At 32.2% G+C, this 19,055-nt stretch overlaps 2 protein-coding genes across 6 annotated transcripts in view; one reads left to right on the top strand and one right to left on the bottom strand.

Annotated features, from left to right (window-relative positions):
- Positions 1-37: 37 nt before the first annotated feature.
- LOC111706353 (uncharacterized) lies at positions 38-10,636 on the top strand. Its single transcript, XM_023479207.1, has 12 exons — positions 38-270; positions 920-992; positions 3,152-3,276; positions 4,935-4,979; positions 6,426-6,493; positions 7,889-7,994; positions 8,050-8,075; positions 8,150-8,199; positions 9,216-9,294; positions 9,372-9,435; positions 10,341-10,422; positions 10,484-10,636. The coding sequence occupies exons 2-12, from the start codon at positions 955-957 to the stop codon at positions 10,536-10,538; spliced, it is 738 nt and encodes a 245-aa protein (XP_023334975.1). The 5' UTR covers positions 38-270; positions 920-954; the 3' UTR covers positions 10,539-10,636.
- Positions 10,637-15,674: 5,038 nt separating this feature from the next.
- Positions 15,675-19,055, bottom strand: part of LOC111706347 (uncharacterized) — a 44,568-nt gene continuing 41,187 nt past the window's right edge. For all 5 annotated transcript variants that reach the window (XM_023479198.1, XM_023479200.1, XM_023479202.1 and 2 more), the window contains one exon: positions 15,675-15,923. In XM_023479198.1, the coding sequence (XP_023334966.1) occupies positions 15,827-15,923 (97 nt within the window). In that variant the 3' untranslated portion in view covers positions 15,675-15,826. The remainder of the gene's footprint in view (positions 15,924-19,055) is intronic.

Raw genomic sequence — 19,055 nt, 5'->3', positions numbered from 1 at the left:
GGCAATTTCTTTCATTGTCTTTTTAGTACAAATCTGCAGGTCATTTTTATACAGAACCCACAATTTTTGTAATCGATTTTCCGAGAAAAAAGGATATCTCATTCATCCTTGATTATACATATTTATAATGGGTATATGCCACTCTATATAAATTGACGGTTACTTGAAATGATGTATATTCAGACCCTTAAATCAAAAACCACTGTTTAAATTAACACTATTTGTTTTATTGAACTGCAGGGGGAAGAAGAGCAAGAATACGAGCACTAGGTGAACATTAAATTCTAGTGATTCTGTTGAGAAATGAGAATTATAAAACTGTGTGGAACAAATGTAGTCAACTGACGGTCGTTGGTCCTGTTGGCGCAATTGGTGCAATTTACATTTGTCGGCGTTAATATCAAACAATGAAGACAACTTTTTTATGTTTTGATTATTAGCTTTTTTGAATTACAGGTTTAAAAGTGAAGAAAGAGAAGCTGGCATTTTATAGCTTTACTTTGTTTCCATGATTATGTGTAACAATCCATGCTGTTTAAAAGCTGAAAGAAATAAAAATTAAAATCGAAAGTCGTCTTCATTGTATTGATTGTTAAGGGCACCTTTCTACAAAAATTACAAAATCCCTATTGCGGTATATTACAAATGAAAGAAAAAAGAAGACTCCGAGAATTCCATTGTTTTATGACTTTAAAGGAAGTTCCCAGAAAGCTGGTTTAATATGATTTAGAATAAAGTTATGAATCGATAGAGCGTATATTTTTCTATCCGATGTATGTGTATAGAGATAATTGATAAAACCGTACCCTTGTGTTTATACAGTAGTTAGCTCCCTTATTTCATCCTTATCCACTGTTAAATTTTTGTAGACACTCCCTTTCAGAAGAATGACTTTAATTTAAATAATATTATTTTGTAGGGGTTCCGCAACATGCTACTAACATTTTCGGAGACATGGTCCCCCTCGCAACAGCCTTTATCCATCCTGGAGGGTATATACTTTACAGATACTATACAGATACTTTACAGATACTTTACAGATACTTTACAGATACTTTACAGATACTTTACAGATACTTACTTTACAGATACTTTACAGATGCTTTACAGATACTTACTTTGCAGATACTTTACAGATACTTTACAGATACTTTACAGATCCTTACTTTACAGATACTTTACAGACACTTTACATATACTTTACAGATACTTTACAGATACTTTACAGATACTTTACTGATACTTTACAGATACTGTACAGATACTGTACAGATACTTTACAGATACTTTACAGATACTTTACAGATACAAATTACAAACCAATTACAAATTACAGATTACAATTAATACAAATATGTTTTTTTTTACTCCAATTAAACATTTGAAGATGTGCGGATTATTGGTAACTAATAATTTGGTAACTAACATTTTGGTAACTAACAATTTGGTAACTTGACAATTTGGTAACTAATATTTTGGTAACTTGACAATTTGGTAAATGAAAATTTGGTAACTAATATTTTGGTAACTTGACAATTTGGTTTACAATAAAATTCTAAAATGAAATAAGCAGGACTCTTTAAAGATTTATGATTCACCAGGTTTATTAGACTTTCATAAATCATTTACTTCTTTTACATATGATTACATTTAAACTACATGCTTATGAGAAAACTTAAATTAGCGCAGTACCTTCATCCAGGTACTCCTATACAGTTGATTCATCCCATTTGGAGCAAATGTTATGGAGCTTTCTCATTCGCTCAAGCTGGGTTTTGTTTCTGGAGCTGTTGTGGGACTGGTGGATATCTCTCAGATATTCTGCAAGCGTAAACTCTAGCAATAGACTCCTCTTTCGGGAAGCCTTTAATCACACTCATCAAACCCTGGCATTTTTTGAATCCTCTTTATATCTCTTACAAACGAAAAGACTATAGTCAGGTGTATTATTTTTCATGTAATACTGAAATTTTTGAGAATCCTGCAGAATTACACCTCCCCTCGATGTTCGCAGAAATTCGCACCCTGCCATTTTGAGATGAGGGATTGTGAACGTTACAAACAGTTTTAGCGGATTTGTCATATTAAACTTTTAAGAAATCTTGTATATTGTTTTTTCTCTCTATGCATTCAACAAATAAATATGCAAACCATGATTGTGTAACATTAGTTTCAATTATACAAATTGTTAGTTAACACATTGTCAAGTTACCAAATTGTCCAGTTACCAAATTGTCAGGTTACTAAATTGTCAGGTTACCAAATTGTCAGGTTAGCAAATTGTCAGGTTACCAAATTGTTGGTTACCAAATTGTTGGTTACCAAATTGTCAGGTTACCAAATTGTCAGGTTACCAAATTGTCCAGTTACCAAATTGTTAGTTACCAAATTGTCAAGTTACCAAAATATTAGTTACCAAATTATTAGTTACCAAAATATTAGTTACCAAATTATTAGTTACCAAATTATTAGTTACCAAAATATTAGTTACCAAATTATTAGTTACCAAAATATTAGTTACCAAATTGTTAGTTACCAAAATGTTAGTTACCAAATTATTAGTTACCAATAATCCGCCCATCCATTTGAAGTTACCAAAATAAAATTAAACGACTTTCCTTTCGTTCTATCTGTATCAAGAAAAATAAAAGATCATATATAATTCCTGCCTATTTATCGAATTAGCAAAAACAATTAGAATTCATAATTCTTTGCAGCCTGATGTCGTTGACTTTTGATGAAATAGCCAAAGTTGCAAAATTAAGAGTTTTGACAATTATAGAGTTGGAATTAGTTTATTTGCTTAAAATTAAATAATCTCTGACCAACCACAAACCTAACTAGATAAAAAAGTAGTGAATTAAGTACATTTTAAGGCACAAAGGAAATAACTTTTTGCCACAAACTCTAATTTAATCACTATATCATTGCACCCCAAAGTTTTGTGTATTTTAAACTATGAATTTTGTTAGATCAAAAATTCAAAGTTTGAAACATCAAAGGTTTACACCATCAGATTGCTAAGATTGCTAGAAAATTGAGTTTGTGACAAAAAACGTATTTACTTTTTAACTTTTTATCAACTTTAAATCATCATTTTATTTGTTTACTTAAAGGAATATTTTTATTTTAAAAATTGCTTTTCTTCAAGTGATGGAGATATAGAAATCGAGAAGTTGGTTAGTCTACAGATGAAGAGAAAACGGATGAAAGCTCAGCTAATGGATGATGGTCCCAGACAATCTCAGAAGATCCTTCTCATCATTCTTTGGATAGGTATGGGACCTGGAGTAGGTTTAGGAATACTGGAGTAGATGCATGAGTAGCGGAGTAGGTGCAGGAGTACATGAGTAGGTTCAGAAATACTGGAGTAGGTTCAAGAGTACCTGAGCAGTTCAGCAGTGCTGGAGAAGATTCAGGAGTAGCGGGGTAGGTTCAGGAATACTGGAGTAGGTGCAGGAGTACTGGAGTAGGTGCAGGAGTACTGGAGTAGGTTCAGAAATACTGGAGCAGGTTCAGGAGTGCTGGAGTAGGTTTAGGATTAACGGAGTAGGTTCAGGAGTACTTGAGTGGGTTCGGGAGTACTGGAACAGATTCAGGAGTACTAGAGTAGGTTAAGAAGTGCTGGTGTAGGTTCAGGAGTATTATATTTGCTTCTGGAGTATCGTAGTAAGTTCAGGAATAGTAGAGTTGGTTCATGAGTTTTGGAGTGGGTTCAGAAGTGCTGGAGTAGGTTCAGGAGTACTAAAGTACTGGAGTAGGTTTAGGGGTACTGGAGTAGATTCAGGAGTACCGGAGCAGGTTCAGGAGTGCTAGAGTAGGTTTAGGATTAACGGAGTAGGTTCAGGAGTACTTGAGTGGGTTCGGGAGTACTAGAGACTCTTAGGTTCCGGAGTACTTGAGTAGGTTCAGGAGTATTGAATAGGATTGGTTGAAAGTATTTAAATATTGATGATATGAAAAGTTTCCCCTGTTTCTCAAGGTACCTGGAGAGAGGATTGAATTATTAAGATTAAACTTTATACAGATTCAAGATGTGCTGAATACTAACATAAACACTTCATACTATGTCATAAATCATTATCTTTATTCTAGAAAATTCAATATTTTAAGTTTTACTTAATGGATTTAGTTCTGAATTTTCAATCTTGAATAGTTAATTTTAAACTTAAACATCTTAACTTCATAAATTTTTAATTTCTGGAGTTTAGAATTAGATTTCGATTTTGAAATTTCTAGTTTAAAATATCTTGTGACATGGGAGAGAGGAAGTTCTAATAAATAAGGAAAACTTGAATTGATAAATTTTTAAGTCAGAACTTTTGTGTTTCTCTTGATCTTGGGATCAAGCATTGATCTGCATATTATGCAGATCTATAGATTATGAGGAGATCATGAGTATTTATCCTAAAATTTAAAAGTGCCTACAATGGAGATTGAGATCAAGCGTTTAAGATAAAGAATACTCAAAACATTAGTTTCAACCTCGGTTTATTTACGCGGAATTAATTCATAATTTTTAAATTAAAGAGAGGATTGATCAAATTCTGAAAATTTCCAAGTTTGTTTAAGCCGCGGTGCTCCCCCCTCCCCCGCCCTAGTCCATCCTAGCCGCAGTGCCCTGCCCGCTGTGGCGCCCAAAGGCGGTGCCTTAGTAGGTCTAGCTAAGCCTTTGGAAAATTGCACATTTGTGGAGTTGCCACTTGGGAATTGTCACTTGGAAGGTCTCTTTTGGGATTATGCTTTTTGGAAATTACCTTATACCACCTTTTCATAAGTTTTAGTAGAGGACGAGTCAAGATATGGGTTGATTGGTGATATTTTCATCTCAATCCAATATATATATTTGATAAATTTCGCCTTAAATATGCTGTTTTGAACGGGTACGGCCCAAAGATATAAAAGCTAATTTTAATTTCTACTGGATTGTTAAGGAGCTGGACTGATTGGAGTTCTCAGATATCTGTTCGATCAAAATGGTAAAATAACATACAGGGTTATTAACAAAGGATGAAATTGTAAAGACGACCCGAAACTCTTTAAATCTGAAGATTCCAAGGTTAAATTAGGTCTTCTGCTTGAATATAATCTTTTAATGTATTATTTAAATATTAATAAAAGAGAGAAACAAGTTTACAGTTGCTTAGAATCATGATTATGAGGAATCAGACAGTATATTTTCTGTAAATTCGTCCTTGAAGTCTCAGTTTTTGGTGATAACCCTAATATATGTTTTGTAATGTTTAAACTGGTTTATAGATTTTAAAGTTTTAGTTTGGTTGAACAAGATCAAATAAGACGTTCAATTTGTTAATTTTTCATTCATTTTTTTCGGTGGGGGGGGGCACAATGGGGTATCAGGGAGGGGGGAGAGATCAGTAATGTGTGTTAAAGTTATAAAATCCGACAGAAAACTGGTCATTTCCGTGAAAACTCTTTAAAAAGGTATTTTATACATGAATCAGAGACAAAACAAATCCTTGGGCGCGCTTGCTACTGAATAATGGTCATTAGAATATATTTTTATTTCTAGATTATCCTAAATCCTCTGTCTGTAGTTTCTTGTGAAAAGGCTATAATGTATATATTTTTTTTACATCTTCTGTGTAATCTATCTACACTATGACCCCTTGAATGTTAAAGGATCCATTCATCAAGGTTATAATGCAAGGACAGTTATTTTAGTATCTTTTGTACTGCTGTGTCTCTGGGCGGTAATGTAAACACAAGACGGATGTCGAAGCCTGACATGGGATCCATCTTTCACAAAAATAATCAATGAAATATTCTGGTCATAGAAAACTATTATGTGAATTATCAAAATTATCAAAATTTAATGCTTTTAAACTCCTCGGATACTAAAATAAAACTGATGCATCTATTCTTGTTTACAAACAAAGTATACGCAACTGCAATTCACTTTCCTTGCTTTAAAACCTTGCATTTCATGATAAATATATGAACGGGAAAAATAATTATAAATTGAAATCATTTTAAATGGATACAAGGGAAAATTCATACAATGTTTGTAAATAAAGAGATTTCAGCATGTGTTTATTTTGTCCATTCTCATCATGAAACACAAAGCACATTCTTTAAACAAAAATGTCTTCCACCTTTTTGAACAGATTAAAGCTTGAAGGGTACCTTTTTTCAATCGGGTCTTCTTTGCATGGAGGGTAACTTGAAATTGCGCATACAGTTCATTTAAATAAGGTAAACTTGTAAAGCAGAAAGGCTTTAAGCTATATAGGTTTTTACAAAAAAAAACATGTCTGAGAAAAATATAGGTCTTTAACATTTTACAAGGACAATTGTGACCTGACCTGACCCCCTAAAATACCCCACTGTGCATTATAGCCCCACCTCCTGAAAAGAATCTTGATTCATTTGATAAAATATGGTTTAAAAAATTAATATTTTAGGAGAAAGTCCGAAGATTCAACGTCCGTACTTTCTTCGTCCCTTCCCAAACTCAAGTGACGTCATAGAGGAACAGTTCAGATCTTAATCAACCTAATTTCAAGGATTTGAAAAACTTACAGTAAAAACCAGAAAACTGTCGAAAAGGAAGACGACATTAAGGCAATATTTAAGTGTATTTAATATTGTTACACAGCAGATAGTTTAAGTAGTAATTGTTATTAAATCACTTAAACTAATTGAAATGGGTTTGTTTTTACACCGGACAATTGCTGTGTCTCATGTTCATTGGGCAATTTGAAGTCATTACTTAAGTCTAAAAGTCGGCTTCATATTTCAATACTTTTGTTTCAGACTGTAATCTTTTTAATAATTTATACTGAGCTGAAAACTTTAGAATTGTGAATATCGAGATCAATGCTTGATCCTCTCTTTTTGCTAATATCAAGACTAATTTAGTCTTTACCTTAATTTCTAGAGATTAGAGATGCGCTATTTAACTTTTAAAAACCGGTTTTTTAATTTTTGCGCATTTCCGGTGTTGATGGTGTCATATCAATTGAACTAATGATCGATTGAACAAATGTAATGTAACAATGTTGTGATTTTGTTGATCTTTTACGATCAGCGATTCAAGGGATTTTAAGATCGCTGAGATCATAGCTATCTAGGGGTATCATGCCCCCCCCCCCTTGTGCAGACTTTTGAATCATAACGGTTTTAGTTGTGTTTATATGATAATTCTAACAAGCCAAACAAATCTGTAAATAACCCAAGCGACGCAGTTGTTCCGTTATTCCAGAGGGCGGGGGCAGGAGGAGGCGGCCGACCAGCCTAGGCCCAGGCTAGGGTGGAGCGAAGCTTGGGGAAAAGGAGTTAGTTCGAGACGAACCCTTTTGATGAGAAGACGGGGAATTTCCTGAGCATTCTTCCCTGCATTTTTAGCATATACTAGAGTAAGTTTTGGATTAATGTTTATAACGGTTTACGTTCAAAATGGCTTTAGTTCAATCGGATATTAGTCCAATCGATATAGCATCGTATCTGTAATTGTTATCAAACGTAACTTGTATACAGTAGGAGTATCCAAAAAAGAGGATTAAGAAGAAAATCGAAAGAACATTGGATACTCAGATTAAGCGATCGTGATTTAGGTTATATCCATTTAATCTAAAGTTTTCAGCTCAGTACAATTAGCTAGATAACTTTGCTTAAAGATCAGTCCTGTACTTACAATTATCAAAATAAATCCCTAATGAAAATGTATCCCTGGGTTAATCTTTACCTATATGGATGTTTGTATCCATGTATCCATGGTTCAATGTGTTTCCAATATCCCAAGGTTGCCGGTATCCATGTATCCCTAGATTTTTATATTCCTGGGGTCATGTATCCCTATATCCCTGTATCCCAGTATTCATCTCCGGGTTCTAGTATTCATGAAACAAGATCTGGTTTGATACAGGTAGTGAGAAACACAGACACAACCTTCTGTAAAGTTTGGGAACCTACGGTTAGTTTAGTTGATCTTCTTCTTCTAGGATTAGTTCTCATTCTACCTATCCTCATAGGTGAGAAGAAATAAAAAAAACGTTAAAATACTTTCTAAAATATTTCTTTCTTAAGGTCCAGTACTGACTTCAGTTATTGAGGTAACTTATATCATTAAAATAAAAACAAAAATTGAATTATAAAAAGTTATAAAAATAAAAAATAAATGATTAAGATATTCACTCAATGTTACAACTGTCTGGATGACCTAGAACTTCCATCCAGGTACACTCTAATGTCTTTATGTGGTAACTTACTAAAAATAGAACTTCTCATCTGGCAGCTTCAAAAATGTAGAATTTCTGTTTTTCTAAATGAAGAACTTCTTGATTGACGTCTTCATAAGAGTCTTTGTCAAAAATCAAATTTTCTAATTCCTATATCTTTACAATCTGATGGTGTAACCTTTGATATTTCAATTTTAGATCTTTTTAACTAACAGAAGTTATAGTTAAAAATATTTAAGATCTACGGCATTGGGTTGCAAAGATATTGGGATCAGACAATCAGGGTTTGTTGCAAAGACTTGATTCCTTTAAAACTTCCTATGCAAATGTAAAACATCTTAATTATTACAATTTCTCAAATGTAGAATTTCAAAATTGTAAAACTTCTTAAGTGGCTACTTTCCAATTGTAGAACTTCAACACTGGCAACTTTCAATATGTAACACTTTTTGTGGCAACTTTGCCAATGAAGAAGTTCTTGGCTGTCAAATTAATTCAAACCAAATCAAGTCAGTCATTATTATGCAGTTAAACTTTAAAAAATTACCACCAAGAAGATCCTAACATTCTCAATATTAGCAAAGGAAATACACCATTTGATACCTTTTGCTCTTCTTTAATAGGTTTAACGAAATAGAAGAATAAAATAATTCGGCAAAACAATATAAATATCTTTTACGTGCCTGCAGTTTCTTTTTTTAAACAAAAAATCTTTGTTTAGGATTGTAATTATTGATAGAAGAAAATATCATATGTTTAATTGTAAGTTGAAAGGGACTGTCACGGGCAGCCGTAGTACATTTGAATTTCCTAGCCGGGTCAACATTTCCGGTCCCAGTTTGTACTGTATCACCTGGACATTGGGTAAATAAAGCTGACACTCAGTAGGACTAGCCGGTGCAACAAGGTTGACGTGGTCAGACTTTAGGTTAAATTTACTTTTACTAAAGGGTCAGAGGTGCTTGCTGTATACAACAAGTGTGAACAGTATGTTCAAAACAACATCATATTTAGATGGCGAGAGTTTGGTTTGGTATATTCTCTAGGATTCCTGGCGCTCCTCTCTCATATAATTAATCTGAAAGGAGCGGAGGTATTCATGTCAAACAATTTAATTCTAAAATTAATCCTTTTCAATTAACTTGCTGAAATGATTTCTGTTTCCCCTAGTATGTTGGGGGAGGATTGTTAGGCTTCTCATCTTATAGAATACTACTTTTCAAATATCTATTAGGTGAGTATTCAGTTTACAGTTTTATATCAAGCGCTTTAAACCCATTTTTCAGTAATAATCTAAAGTCTACATTGAAAAAAAAGATAAAATTGATAACATTATTTATACTTCCGTATCACACCAATTTGCGTTTTAACCTTTACAAATTTTAAAATTTTTCAAGGAACGAAGATAAGCTCAGTTTTAACCTTTACAAATTTTAAAATTTTTCAAAGAACGAAGATAGGCTCAGTTTTAACCTTTACAAATTTTAAAATTTTTCAAAGAACGAAGATAGGCTCAGTTTTAACCTTTACAAATTTTAAAATTTTTCAAGGAACGAAGATAGGCTCAGTTTTAACCTTTACAAATTTTAAAACCCTTCCAAGGACAAAGACGACAATTCTTTCCTCGTTTTCTGACTATCAATAAAAATAATTACACTGTGTATTTTTAGAAAAGCTTAAGGTTCTGTTTATCTGCAACGTTCATGATCGAAATGTAATATAATTAACGAATAGTGCGGGAAAAAAAATAAGAAGTCAAATGCCTTTTACAAGTCTAAACTTGTAAAGTTGTAATTCATAAGTTTGTTTTTACAAAATCGGAGTAGTCTAAGACAATTTAACTTAACTTTTTCGCTAATTAAACATTGTGAACATCCGAAATGTATCTAAGCTTCATTTTTTTGTAAAGTAGTGACCAGAAAATTGTGGAGAGATTGTCGTCTTCCTCCTTTCGTTTTTTAAAGAAATTTTACGTAAAATAATTTTATTTTCAAGATTCACTAAACAAAAATTCTGATGGGCAAATTTATAGAAATAAATACGTTTCAAAAATACTTTTCTCAACGACAATTTAAAATAAAAGAAAGAGTAAGACGACAACGAAACCACTGTTTTCTGATTACCAGTGTATGTATCTAGGATATATGGATCTAGTGCTTGCCCCCCTTGTCATTATTATCTGGGACAAAGATATTAGAAGGGGTATACCTTATGTTTACAGGTACTAATATAGTTTATTAAATGGCGCTTTTAAATGTCGTCTTAATTTTATCTGATTTTAGGATTAAACGATTAAAGGGTTCCAGCTCAACAAGCAGCCTTGGTCATGATATATAAACAAACCTTCAGAAGTTTTCATCTTAATTAATATATTTCAAACATCGCTCAATGTAAAATATTAAAAATCATGATTGAATAAAGTATTTTGTGTCTTACCCACCGTTCACATAGATTCTGACTGCTTATAAAAGTCACATCAATTTTTAATACAGGGTCGACTTTGAAGTGTCACAACGCCTTGGGCTTTGATTTTAACGCATTAATTTACTTTTCTGTAGCACTTTACAATTTCATTCTAGCACTTGAAAGCACTTTGTTATAAGCTTTATTTTTTAAGAAGTAAATGGTAACATTCGAATCCATTTTAATTGAGAGCTTGAGCCATTTAAATCACAGTGCGTTATTTTCATGATATACAGGATTACCCAATAAGAATGAGAGTATAAAGACGACCTGAATATCTTAAAATATGACGATTTCAAGTTCAAATTAAGCTGCCCTACGTGCAGTATTTTAATGGCTTATATTCCGATTTTGCAAAGAAAGAAACAAGTTTACAGTCGCAGGGAATTGCAAATTTAAGAAAACAGACCGTACAAATTCTGTACAGTCGTCTCTGAAGTCTTTTCCTTTGTGGTTAACCCTGTACAATTCGGGCCAGAAGAGAAGATAAGACCTTTCAAATCTATCTATCCATATATCTTATCAACTAAATGTCGTAGACCTTAGATATTTCAAACTATAAATAATGTTGGATCAAATAATCTATAGATTGAAATATCAAAGCTGAGAAACTTTGAGTTTGTTGCAAAGATTCAATTCCTTTATAGAATTAGGATGCTTGTTTAACTATCGAAGAAAAGGAAACATTCTAAAAACGTAGAAGACAATATTATCATTGAAACTTAAATGTGAGTGTCTAGCAAAGAGCAGAGAATGTCCAACGAAACATGAGAGTTGGTGAATAGTTTTAAAAGTCTTTTTCCATAATTTGTTAAGATGTTTTATACCAAGGGGAATAATAAAAGATATTATTATAAAGATTTATTTACACACAAAGATATACATACATATATTAATAGTATAGATTAAATTTGTTCTGGTTTGATGTTTGGCCTCCCAGCTGCTTGCCAAACACCAAACCATAACTTACTTTCAGCCTGATATGGTTTTACATATTCATTCCAACCAGAGCTCCCTTTCCATTTTTCATTTGCCACTCCTCCTGATATTGGTAGACACTACTGTATATTATATTGCAGTCAAATATAAAGTAAAATTGATTCTAAAGTAAAATATATTTAAGTGAAAGATTATTCTAACGAAATAAATTGCAAAATGTGACAATGTTTTCAATTAAAGTATACGCTATTTAAAACTATACCCCTGCAACTTTCATGTTTACTGGGACACCCTGTATATTTAAAGAGAAATTTAAAGTTGGCCATGGCTATGAAATTTTTAAGCACTTTTGAGCCTGAAAATAAGTTTAAAGCTACATTTTATGTTAATGTTCAGTCACACATTATACGCAGTACATCAAAATAGAATTCATGCTATACATATGTTCCTACCCGTTTTGCTTTCCAGCTAAATGCCTTTTCTTTTTAAAACTTTATCGTGCAATTAAAGTTTATATATGTACTTTGCTTGTATGTCTGTTTGTTTGTATCCAATAAACGTCAAAACGGCTGAACCGATCGGGCCCTCATTTTTTGTGGGTCCTCGCGTGACCCCACAGAAGGTTTATGAATGATCAAAATTTTGAAAATATGTCTTTAAAAGTTTTTTAATTTTATAAAATTTTAAAAATTCGCGCGAAAATATATTATAAAATCCGCAAACTTTTTTTTATTTTTTCTTACACTGTAAAAAGAGATGATACTCAAAAATAAAGCCACAATTAAAAGTTGAAGTATAAGATGGACGCGAAGCGTCTTAAAAGACTGTTAGCTTTAAATTGAGAAATTCGGAACTAATAAGAAAATATAAAAGGAAAGAATCATTAAAAATAATTGTATATTGCTAATATAAAGATTTTCATGCAAAAAATACTTCGAGTATTATGTACGTATTTTGGCACTAAAGCTTGGAGATAATCTGATATCATATTGTATGGTCTGTATGCACATCATCATATTTTATTGTGAAAAGTTCTTGATTTGGATTTCGATAAAGACGACTTTCCAAGCATTCGTAACAGATGAATAAATAAAATCTGTCATGGATAGGGTTTCCAGGAAACAATAGATTCTGGTATACATACGAAACCAGTTTTGCACGAAATTGTGCATTCATTCTCTAAAAAAATTGCACGAAATTGCGCTAGAATATAGAATTTCAGTCATAATTACAAACTCTAATTTTAATTCCTATAACTAAATTAATGTTGTATAACTTAGATATTTCAAACTATGAATTCTATTAGTTCAAATGATTTAAGTTTGAAATATCAAAAGTGTACACTATTAGGTTGCAAAGATTAAGGATTAGAAAATTTAAATTTGTGGCAAAGACTCAATTCCTTTAGAATATTAATAAAGACCAAATTTGTGTCAATTCTCTCATTCATAGATTTAAGTGTAAGAATATGTTTGTACGCGTGTATATATGTCACCGTTGCCGGCTCAACACCATCACTTAGAGCTGTAACAAAATATAAAAATGGTTCGTCATAGGGCTCTCATTTCTCAGATATTCCTTTCAGTCAAGGATGTTGATTTCTGTCGATTGTTGGAGGATTTTAGAGATTCTACAAGCAACGCCGGGTACCTCAGCTAGTTTAACCCAAAACTGACGGAGACATTAAAAGAATTTATAAAATGTTGTCTTTAAAACCTACTGACAATGAAATTTTGAAGATATTTTTTTTGATAATAATATGGTCTCCCATATGTATATTTATTATTATATTTATTATATTTTATTATATTATTATATTTATTATTATGGTCTCCCATATTTCATGGCTATTTATTTTTTAATTTTACAATTACTGAGATTTAGGTATAACAGTATAAACCTCTTTGAAAAATTGTCAAGACGACATTTTATAAATTTTTTGAATGTTTCCGAAGTTCTGGGTGAAACTGTAGTATATGAGCGAAAATTTGCTAACATAAACTTTATTTCTACACACTTAAACATTTCATGAAATAACACATTTTCCTTTATATTATAATACAATATATATATCTTTTTATTTAAAGTAGTTATCTCTGTTTGTTTGTCCGATCATAACTCAGGAACCCCTAAACCGATTTGCCTCAAATCTTGCCTCAAGTGCGGGTAAACGGCGGTAGTAACTTTTATTGGCAGCGCTGGGTTCCCAAGCTAGTATTATATATAAGTTTAAGCATCACATTTACTTGTTAAGGTATCAGGTTAAAAACAATCTGTGTGCTAGGATACAAAGGTAAAATGTCCAAAATCTGATTGAAATTAATAAATTATTTTAAAAACTGCTACTAATGATAATATATCATTAACTTTACACATATATGTTTATGTTCACAACAAATAAATTTTACATGTACAGAGTACAAACAAAGAAATTTTACATGTGCATTGACAAAAATCAAATAGAATCTGTAATCAATTTGATTGATCAAAATGCTTAAGTATTCTGAAGGAACTGAAATTGAAGTAAAAAAGGTATTCTATGTTAAATTGAAAATGCAGTGAAAATGTTTGGGTTATAATCTAATTGTATACAGTTAAACCAATCAAACTGTGGAATACGAAGACAACATCTTAGCGGTATAAATTGTATTTGATGTTGTTTTAAAGTACCTTAATAATCATCTAATAAGGTGAAATGGGTCTGCTGTGACATTGCACTATTGGTGTGCTTCATGCTAACGACCGTTTAAAATCAAAACTTACAGTCGTCTTCGTATTTCAAAGTTCTTTGAGTCTCACTGTACAAATAACCCCTGTTAAAGATAATTCTTGATTTTCTTAAAAAAGAATTTTGATTTGACTATGATTTTATATTAGAATAAAAATAAAAAATACATAAAAAATGTTTTGTGCTCACATGCTCTTTTCTATAGAGAGATATAAATGCGTAGTTTTCTAGTATTTTTGGATCCATTGGGTATTTACAATATTTACAATATCAAAATACATCAATTTTACACTTTTTGATTTTTTTTGATTTAAACAATGTGTGAAATGTTTCACTACAATTTACAACATTTAAAAACTGTTTACAATGTGTGAAATATTTCACTACAATTTACAATATTTAAAAACTGTTTACAATGTGTGAAATGTTTCACTACAATTTACAATATTTAAAAACTGTTTACAATGTATGAAATGTTTCACTACAATTTACAATATTAAAAACTGTTTACAATGTGTGAAATGTTCCACTATAATTTACAATATTTAAAAACTGTTGATAATATTCTGATCATATTATTATGCTGCAGAATTATGATAAAGGAAGTCAAATCAGAATTTTTGTGGTGTCAATATTAACTGATCAAGCGTTTTAAGATTAACAATATTTGACATCACAAAAATTCTGTCCTCGCCACTAACTCTAATTTTATAATCTAAAAATTGGTAATTTAAAATATTAAAGGTTTACAACATCTGCATGTTGGAAGGATAAAAAACTAGAGTTTGTGGCAACTATTCTGTTCCTTTTCACATTATACACAGGATTTTGTTTTTTGATACAGTGATAACCAGATAAATCTGGAATAGTAAGTCGACTTTTAAACTCAAGATAAGACTTTAAATAGTCCAAAGATCACGAGGCAATGCAATTGTGCAGTGTAAACAGACCCATTTAACTCAAAAGTGATTTGATAGCTTACTGGTTAAGCCATTTGCATTGTACCAGAATCAAATGCATGGTTAAATGTCGTCTTAATATTCTGGTAATCACTGTATTAATTTCACTTTTCAAAAATAATCTTCTTTTCCATAAAAATAAGTTTGCTATTATTGCAGTTATTGCAGAATGCAGATATTGATTATTTAAAAAATACTATTCACAATTCAAAGTTCCAGAAAGTAGAAATTTCTTTTAAAAAGTGAGGATTGCAAAAAGAAACAGTTTTGGTCGTTTATTTGGTCCACAAAATTGGTTAAAGGTAGATAAATAATATATAAAATTTTGATTTCAGTTTGCATTTTTCGTTAAAAAACAACTTTTAAAAAAAATAAAAAAATCTTTGTCTAATTGTAAAATTTGAATCATTCAAAGCTAAACTAAAATTAAAGTAACCTCTGTTAGAAATTCTTATTTAAAACCCGCATGCAAATATTTTACGTAAAATCGTCGTTTGGTTATGTTTGGGTCTTTTAATTAACCCCCTGATTTGTATTTAAAGCGCTTGATCCAAAAACTTCTCAATTGAAATTTCGTTGTCCTCTATATTAGAGAGGATGAGAACGTCCTCCAACATTGTGAAGAAATCATTCCTGAAAATAAATATTTAAAAAATCAACAAGTCGCCTTGGAAAATCCGCAATCGTCGATTATTAAAAATAAGACATTTTTATCTAAATATCAAACCTACTCAGATCAAAGACATTTTGAACGAAACTTTCATTTTTATAAAAAAGATACGATCTCATGATCCGAGCCGGTACAACATGTACTGTATATGCATTCAGTCGTACTTTCCAATCTGGACTACCCAGTGTAAACTCGACCCAGCACGTTTTATGTAACAAATGTAGTCTGAGCTGAGCTGAACACTTTAGAATGGAAGATATCAAGATCAATGCTTGATTCTCTCTTTTTTTTAATCTTAGATTAATTTCTAGAGATTAGAGATGCGTTCTTTAACTTTTGAAAAACCGGTTTTATTTTTTCTCGCATTTGAGATGTCATATCAATTGGACTAATGATCGATTGAACGAACGTAAGTTTTATATTAATGTTTTTTAAGACAAAAATTCTATAGTCCTCAAACGTTATAAAATATGTTTTTAGAAAGTTCATATTAAAATGATTAAATGTCCATTTGTTTAAATGCTCTAAAAGCCGGCTGGTGAACAACTGACTTTAGTTCAATCAGATATTAGTCCAATCGATATAGCATTGTATATGTATTTGTATCTTTATTACATGTAGGTGGAAATGTGATATCCAACGAGAGCGGATTAAAAAGAAAGTTAAAAGTTTCAGCAATGGATATTCAGATTAAGCGATCAGGATTAAGGGTATCTAATTCTAAAGTGTTAAGCTTTGAAACTATAATCTTTCTTCTTAATCCTCTTTTTTTGGATACCCCTATACTCTAGTGTATACAAGTTACGTTTGATAACAATTACAGATACGATGCTATATCGATTGGACTAATATCCGACTAAACTAAAGTCAGCTTTTCTCAACCCAGCTTTTACGGCATTTAAACAAATATAAATTTAATCATGTTGATATAAACTTATTAAAAAAACATATTTTATCACATTTGAGGACTAAAGCCATTTTGCACGTTAGTCTTAATAAACATTAATCCAAAACTTACATTCGTTCAATCGATTATTAGTTCAATTGATATGACACCATCGAAATGTGCAAAAATTAAAAACCGGTTTTTCAAAAGTTAAAGAGCGCATCTCTAATATCTAGAAATTAATCTAAAGACAAATTAATCTTGATATTAGCAAAACGAGAGGATCAAGCATTGATCTCGATATCCACTATTCTAAAGTTTTCAGCTCTGGAAAGATTACTGTATTCCAAGATTTATATTATACACGTTCAATATGTCGGATGCAAAATGTACTAAATTTTTTATCTAAAATACTGAAAGGTCTATTAACTTGAAGATTACATTTCTGATTAAAAAAGTTTATTTTCTTCACAAACTATCTCTATCTCTCTTCTCCGTGTAAACTGAAGCTAAAAGTAGATTCTAACCTTGAGGTTATTTATAGATTTTCTTTTACGTAGTTCTTTTCATAATAAACATACTTAATACATTACTGAACGATTACTGAAAAGGGTAAAAAAACACAGTTATGGCTTAGACCGAAAGAAACTGAGTTCTTCACACTAGCATTTTGTAATCCATATATCTTAGCAACCTGTTGGTTTTTTTTCTGAAAAAGAGTAATTTTTTTAATTCGCAAAAAAACTGAAAATTTTCATCAAACGGAAATCTTAAAATCCGATTATCTTTGAAACTGTAAAGACGACCTGACCTTTATAAATATGATGATTCCAAGGTTGAATTAAGACTTCTACCTTAAAAAAAGTCGTTTGTTGGCTTTTTTTTTATTTTGCCAAAGTCTTATGTTTTGTGGGTATGTAGATTTATCAATACTGTTGTGCGTCCCTAAAAGTACATATACTGATTGCGTCCAGTTTATCCAAGGGTTTCCCGATCAAGAAGAGAAGTTATCATAAATATAAGGGGCTGAACGTGTAATTCAAGTGAAACCACAATTGACAAAAAACTAAACTTAATCAGACAAAGGTTTTAAGAATCGATATTTGCAATCTTTGCATGTAGGTCTACTGAAAATTCCGTTTACAGTCCTTTTATTATTGATCGGAACATTGATATTACAATGTTCATAAGGATAGAACCAAGAGAAACAAAGAACACAAACTCAGAATCGAAACCTATACGGAGAAGGATAAAAAAAAAATCCTTAGGCCTATGAATGGAACCCCCGGAGCAGTTTCTTCAGCAGTTCCTGACCTTGGAGCACGTTCCTATACAGCCGAATATCCTAGAGTGGTCCCATCTAAAGAAAGAACCACCAGGGAAGGTTTCATCCAAGTAGGAGCCAAAAGGACAGGTTCAGGGTCAAGAAGGAATCCTTAGAGCAGGTTCTGACGGTTCAGGAACCCATTGAGCAGGTTCTTCCGGAGTAGGAACCCATAGAGCAGGTTCTAGTGGATTAAGAACCCTTGGAGCAGGTTTTACTGGATTAGGAACCCCTAGAGCAGGTTCTACTGGATTAGGAACCCCTAGAGCAAGTCCTAATGAATTAGGAACCCCTAGGGCAGGTTCTACTGAATTAGGAGCCCCTTGAGAAGGTTCTACTGGATTAGGATCCCCTAGATCAGGTTTTAGTGGATTAGGAACTCCTAGAGAATGCACTACTGGATTAGGAACCCCTAGAGCAAGTTCTACTGGATTAGAAACCTTTAGAGAAGGTTCTACGGGGTAAGGAACCCTAGAGGAGATCTTTCAGGATCCAGAACTCTGAGACCAGTTTTCCCAAGACTTTTTAGAAGGTTCTACGGGGTAAGGAACCCTAGAGGAGATCTTTCAGGATCCAGAACTCTGAGACCAGTTTTCCCAAGACTTTTTAGAACCCACAGAGCAGGGTTTAGTATTGAAGGACCAAGTTTCTAAAAACTAAAACCCCCCTGGTGTAGGTTACTCTGCAGCAGGAGCTCCTGGTGATGGATCCCCTAAGGTAGGAACCCCTAGTGAAGGTTCCTCCGTTGTAAAAGCCCCTAGTTCTATTGTAACAGTGGGCGAGTTTTGTTGATCTTTTACGATCAGCAATTCAAGGATGTTTTGGATCGCTGAGATCATAGCTACCAAGGGGAATCATGCCCCCTTTCCCCCCCCCCCTCAAGAC

This window comes from Eurytemora carolleeae, unplaced genomic scaffold (genome assembly GCF_000591075.1).
Source record: "Eurytemora carolleeae unplaced genomic scaffold, Eaff_2.0 scaffold721, whole genome shotgun sequence".
In the NCBI taxonomy this organism is placed as follows: Eukaryota; Metazoa; Arthropoda; class Copepoda; order Calanoida; family Temoridae; genus Eurytemora; species Eurytemora carolleeae.
Note: the sequence above shows the minus strand (reverse complement) of the source record. Positions and strands in the feature narration are given on the sequence as shown.

Coding starts and splice junctions, on each gene's coding strand:
- LOC111706353 (XM_023479207.1), top strand. CDS start 955: ATGGTCCCCCTCGCAACAGCCTTTATCCATCCTGGAGG. Junction 6,494..7,888: donor ACTCAAGTGACGTCATAGAG/GAACAGTTCAGA, acceptor GGTTTGATACAG/GTAGTGAGAAACACAGACAC. Junction 8,076..8,149: donor TACTGACTTCAGTTATTGAG/GTAACTTATATC, acceptor TAAATGATTAAG/ATATTCACTCAATGTTACAA.